This window comes from Merops nubicus, unplaced genomic scaffold, assembly GCF_000691845.1.
Source record: "Merops nubicus isolate BGI_N331 unplaced genomic scaffold, ASM69184v1 scaffold25402, whole genome shotgun sequence".
In the NCBI taxonomy this organism is placed as follows: Eukaryota; Metazoa; Chordata; class Aves; order Coraciiformes; family Meropidae; genus Merops; species Merops nubicus.
The window spans coordinates 46,028-52,384 of NW_008593209.1; the positions used below are offsets into that span (position 1 = coordinate 46,028).

The 6,357-nt window shown below is 45.2% G+C and overlaps 1 protein-coding gene across 1 annotated transcript in view; it reads right to left on the minus strand.

Moving 5' to 3' along the window:
• RNF220 (ring finger protein 220) overlaps positions 1–4,259 on the minus strand; it is a 49,988-nt gene extending 45,729 nt beyond the window's left edge. The window contains exons 1-3 of the mRNA XM_008935395.1: positions 4,241–4,259; positions 1,752–1,873; positions 574–706 (exon numbers count right to left, since the gene is read on the minus strand). Of these exons, the coding sequence (XP_008933643.1) occupies positions 574–706; positions 1,752–1,859 (241 nt within the window). The 5' untranslated portion in view covers positions 1,860–1,873; positions 4,241–4,259. The remainder of the gene's footprint in view (positions 1–573; positions 707–1,751; positions 1,874–4,240) is intronic.
• Positions 4,260–6,357: the final 2,098 nt, after the last annotated feature.

Here is a 6,357-nt window from a genome sequence, read left to right on the forward strand (position 1 = left end):
GAGGAAAAATAAAATGTGTTTGTCTGGAAGCCCTAAGGGCTTGCAGTGCTGGAGGTGCAGAGCAGGTTCCTGGATTCTCATTTATCAACCTTAAAAGGGATGGAGTGATAAATGCACAACTGGCCTTTTAATATTTTATGCAGGTGCTAAAGCGACTCAGCTGTCACCTTCAATACATCACCAGAGGCTGATACACCAGCTTTCGTCACTCTGGGCTGGGAATTTTTACAATTTCATTTCTATTTTCCTCTCTTTGCACATTTCCACGCATTTCTTACTATGTGTGACATATAAGAAACCATTTTCCTCAAACGATTTCCCCATTCTACCCACTCCCTCTTCAGCCACATTTCCCAAGCAAGAAATAACACCACGCTTGCATTCAAGATTTGCCAAAATCTTGACTCTCATCATTCAAGAGAGGAGGAAAGCTGAAACCACGCTGTGTCTGGCAAACGCTGGAGGTCCCACCCTTTGTGAAAGGCAAATCTCCAGGTCCCTCCCTTTAAAGACAGGCAATGATCAACTTCCACATCAGAATGATTTACATGGGCCCCCAAAACTCTGGCGCACCTCGAAATCCTCCCTCCAGGAGAGTAGTAGCCCGTATCCTCTTCTGCCCGCACCATTCGTACTCCTCGAAGCGGTTGCCGTTCTCGTTCTCGATGTCCACAGAGTCATCCTCAGTCATGCATGAGCCTTCTCTCTGCACAAGGTAGAGCAGGGGCAGAGCGTTGAGATGCATGGAATAGCTCTTTGGGGTTAATAACTCATGGTGGGATGGAGAAGAAAAGCTGGACTGTTCCCAGGACACCTAAGTATAGAGCTGACAGGAACATCTACTCCCACCCCCATTCCCAGGGATCTAAATCCAGAAGTTAATGGGTGCTGGAAGAACTTGAAAACCTTAAGATCAAAACAGGCTGCAAGGTTCATCGGTTTTACACATGGAAATTTAAGCCCTGGCTCCTGCCAGCTGGTATGCGTTCCAACATGCATTCCCCTGCCTTGCATGCACAATTCTCCTACAATGTAAACCACAGATTCCTTTGACCCCACCCCCAGCATGAATATTCTCCTAGGACGTATTTTTTTGGTCAAAAAAATACACACTGATCAAAAGACATCTCTCCACACCATGCAGCACCTCTTGATGCAACACAAATGGATATATTATCATCTCTAATGTGGGGTTTTCCTGAGAAACAAGCACAGAGAGCCCTATGACACAACTCTCTCCCTCTCCTAGGGCTTGCTCCTCCCTCCTTCTTTGCTGTCCTTGGGATGAACAGCCAGGGAATGGTTCTGTTCAAATGCACTTCCTGGAGTAAGATGGTCATGCAACGTTTACGAGTGTCCATCTGTTACAAAACAGCCCAACAAAAAGCAATTCTAATGTTGTTAAATGCAGAGATCAGAAAGAAATGTTCCTGCTTAGCTACACAGGAAGCATGAAGCTCTACAGAAGGCTTCAGAAACTTGAACATCTGCACCTTGACAGTCTACAACTTAAGACTTTAGTAACAGCAAAAGGGTGCATGAAGTAAAGAAGTTACTAAGGGAACACAGGAGAGAAGCCCAGAAGAATCCATCTTCCAAGACAACAAGAAGTGACTACAGATCTCAGGGAGACAGTTAGCATTGCCTACAACCTCAGCAACGTTAGTTTTTGCCCCGTGTTACGTCAACTGCAGACAAAGCCAGGAGTAGGGAGAAGGGAATGGCAGCTGGCAATCCTGCTGCGCCTCTACCTTTGCAAGACATTGTTCCACATGCCTACTCATCTCCTCCTCGGATCCTGACAGAGGCCGGCTGCAGAGGGGACATACCTGCCCTTCGTCTTGCTTCCTCCGTTTCATTTTTCCAATCCGAGCTGCATGGAGAAACCAGGGAAGGAACAAAACAAAAAAAAGACGACATGTTAAGTTTGTAGATCCACTCTTCTATCTGCTTAGCTCCAAATAATAAAACCTTGGCAGAAATGGTAAGATTTCACACCAGAATATTCTGTTGCAACTCCCTATTCTGACCTCTGCAAACAGTACGGAGCCTGTTACTTAGTACTCTCCAGATTAAATCTGTAGCCTGTGGCTGAGCACAGCCTGATTTCAGAAAGGCAGGTGCTCACGATTTAACAGCTAGGAGAGTGAGTATCTGCTGCATATCCCTAGGTAAGTTATTAAAACGTTTAAATATTTCCTCTTGGAAACTTGAAGTTGTTTCCAGAGTTGAGCGATCAAGCCACTGAATCCTGTTTTGGATTTTGCCTTCCAAATCTGAGACCCATCCACTAATGCATCTGTTCCCTATTTAAGAACTTGCTTAAGCTGTAGAAGGATGATATAGCACCCAAAAAGCCTTGGACAAGGGGTATCACAGTCACTTGCTGGATCACAGAGTCTCCTGTGCACACTGAATACTTCCTGCTCAGAATACCACAAACAAGTCACAGCAGCATCTTAGTTACCATTTGGGGATAGAAGAGCTCTTTGCTGTGAAAAATGCAGTACCTATGCTAGATAGCTTCTAGCTCTCTGTTATTTTTATTTCACTATTTTCAAGTAGAGGAAAACTGGGGGCTACACTGCCTTCTTGAGGGCACTCTCTGGGAAACAAACATGTTAGGAATCACAATGATTAGAAAAAGCAGAGAAGGCAGCCTGTTGCTTAATCCAATCTCTGGTTAATTTGAGTCATCATTTAATGTGATCAAAACATCTGGAACCAAATCATTTGCATTAAAGAGAAGTTCTGTCCTTTATTATGATGGCTGTAGGCAGGTATTACTGAATAACTCAATCACTGGCTGCAGGAAAGTTGCTGTTTAATTAATATGGAAGGTCAAAATTCTGAGTGAGAGACAAGAAAAAGCCCAAGGAAAGCCCTTGTGATAATGAGAGATGACACCACCAAAAAGCTGCGTTATCCAGAAATCGTTACTGACATTATGAGCACTGCAGCATGCTCTGGAAGCCTTCATGGCAGAGTCAGGGAAAGCTGCTGGAATGCCAGGAAGAGAAGGACCAGGGTAGAGAGAAGATTGTCAATTGTTTACTAAGTTTAGTGCGTGCACATCACAAGTGAATTATAAAGTTTCAGCTGAACACACCAACACAGACTGGGGAAGCCTCTTTTTAAGGCTATCTTGCTGGGTTTCCTGGACTCAAGAGTCTCTGGGTTAAGACATAACACAATCCAGAATTAGGAGTATTCATCATCTCTTACACTTTCTGATGCTCCAGGATTAAGAAAGCTTCAAATTATTCCCTGGGCATTGCTTTTCTCCACTGAATGATACAGATTTGTGGGAGAGCTCCTTGCCAAATAAATCTCTACTCCTGACATCATGAAAAGGATTCTGCAAATGTGACATTCCTAGAATAAAAGACAGTAGCTTGAGATGAAAACAAGAGCGTTTCTGATACCTGGCACTTTGAACAACAGACTCTAAAGCAAACACACACCGCTTCCATCGCTTGTCTAAATCTTATCTGCTGAAGCTCCACAACCCTCTCTTGTTTTGGGTACACCATATTGACAGCTCCACAGCCTATGTGCCTCTCCACAGACTTCAGGTGCTTCAGTATTCCTAGTGGGATATTTTAATAGTTTCCCCTCTAATTTGTCTGCTTAAATCTGTTATTTTACCTATACTGTCAGCTTCTACTCCAGAAGGTAAACCACTTGACTTCCAGTCAATACATGAGCAAACATCATAACACTTTATTGCTAATTTAATGGTGCCCAGATGAATTATGTTCCGCTTTTAAATAAAACAACACCCCTGCCCCCCCCAATCTTTTTTGTGTTTTCTTTCCCCTTCCTGAACCCTAAAATGCTATCCCTCTTTCCCCTTCAACATGATCCGTCCCTGTTACAGAACTAATCAGAGTTAAGGTGCACTCTTTCTGGTTTGTACTCCAGTGCACAAGAGACTTCTGAAGTTCTGGTTTAGCGAGTATCTGTATCCTCCAGTATCGCTCTTTCACATAGGTTTAGGATGTTCTTTGTTTGCCTCACTAACTCTGTAGAGCCGGCACAAAATAGGGCAGGAGGCTGGAATGAGACACGATTTGAGCATTCTTCAGCAAACAGCTATCGGACCACAGAAAAAGACTGGAACAAAACTTCTCTATCCCAACTGCAGACATATCTTTCTTTCACCTCATCCTGTTTTTAAACAGGAAAATGCAGAGAAAGAGCAGTTTAATTATTGTGGTAGGACTCCTTGTGGCAAGACAATTCAGCTGAGTCAGTCTGTCTGCCAAGTTTATTAGTATTTTTAACATTTTTTTACTGTCGTTCTCCAGTCTACGCACTGTAACAGTGATAAAAGGACGACAACTTGTCTTAGGTCTTGCACTGATAAATTCTTGGGACCACTTTGCCAAAACAAGCATCTGATCTGCTGTTGAAATGTTAGTGCAGAGCTGGGAAGAGAACCCAGATCCGTGGCAGCTCCACGCAAGACTCAGCAGACAGCTCCTATCCTGGCTCATTTAGCTCCGCCGAGAAGCAGCCCTTTAAGTTCTAGTGCCACAAGTGAAAAAGCCACTGGAAGAAAGAGGTGTTGAAACCAAATCCCCCTGCCATTTTCGTTCCCTGGTCATTAGCAGCGGCAGCGTTGTGGCCACAGAGGCCAGGGTGCCCCTGGTGACAGCAGGACCCAGAAGGGAAGGCTGGAGCCTGGCAAGCCCACCCCGAGCAGCGTGCCCCTGCCCCCCCAGCCCGGCTCTCTATCGCTTCCGATCAGCGCGGAGGGGACAGAGCGGCCCCAAAGGCAGGGGCTGACTGTGCCGCTGTCCCAGAGGGGAGCGGCTCAAAAGAACACGCGCGTGAGACCACGGGATTGCTAATTACTGTTGATAGATGCGATCATTTCTAATTAGCTCACTAATCCCTCTCCTCCTCGCTCCTGTCGCAGGAGCATAAAAGAGGGAGGAAAAAAAAAAAGCGCCATTCCCTCTCATAATTCAGGAAGATAAAACTGTGGCCAGCGGAATACTAGCGGATGAGCAAGAGGATGGAGCTCAGGGAAGGAGGTTTTTACACAGGGCTGACCCATCCTTATCTCTGACTGAACAAAGACTCCGTATTATTATTCCGTCCTTCTGCCAGGAGGTGAGGAGTTCACTAATTTTTATTAGCATTAATAATTACTATTAGGCCATCAAAGAGCTTCCAGCACCTGTAAGTTCTCATTTTTAACAGATGTACATTAACTGCACGTGCATGTTCTCCCTTAGGTTCCACTAAACCATCAGGCACCCCGGGACTTTTAGTCACCACAGCACATGATTGAGAAAGTACCACATGGAGGTGAGCAAGAACTGGGACCCTCTGCAGGGGCCAGGGTCTCAGTTACTCTTTGACTCAACTTAGGAGCTGTGCTGGCTAAGGGAGCTGCTCTCCCCTTTCCCCATATGGGGTCTTCTGGGAGGCAAGAAGCTGCTTGCACTACAGAAGGAGCCAAATGGCACTTGACAAAACCTCTGCTGCTGAGGGTACACTGGCCCCTGACCTCCCACAGACATGGAGAGGAGCCAGCCCACCACTGCTGCCTTTGAGGTTGAAGAGACCATGGATCTTTTCTCACAACGGGCTCTCCCCATCAAGGCTAAACCTTACTAATGCCTAAAGATCATGTTATTCTCTAGCCCAGCAAAAATTCCTGAGAGAAAAGCTAATGGATCTTAGTTTTCACTGCCATTCCCCTCCCCAAGCAAATATTCACCTTCAGGACAGGACACTAATTAGCTCAGAAGTGCTCTCACATAGCACCTAGCAGTGGACACTATACAAACCTCTACTGCAGCACCAAAGGAGATGATTAAGTTACTAGCAATATCTCTTATGATTCCCTCCACCAGTTTGAGTGGTCCCCTGAGTCTCATGCAGACATCATTAGCAGCTCCTGCAATGGCAGGCCAATCAAATTAAGTGGAAGCATTTTTGTCTGCTTTCCAGTGAAAATCATCTAGCTTTATTCCTCCCCCACCCATCAGCTACAAGAGCACACAACATGCTGTGCTTTTTCCACAACAAGTGGCACAGACTCCTCCATGGACGTCTGGCCAGAGTGGCAGGCTTATGGTCACCACCAAACCAGAAGTCAGCTTCTTGGGCAGGCATAAAAGGACCTCTGTAAGGACCTATTTTACAACTCTACTGAAAATGCCAACTTTCCAAATATCCTTAAATTTGAATCAAAGATATTAAAGAACACAAGTTAGCACCTGCTCTCTGCAAACCTACTATGGAAGTCTGGAGGAATGGTTGTACCTGTTTTTGTTATATCCATGACAAAAAGCTTCTGTGGATGATCAACTTATCCAAGAGAACAAAGGCAGCAATGGC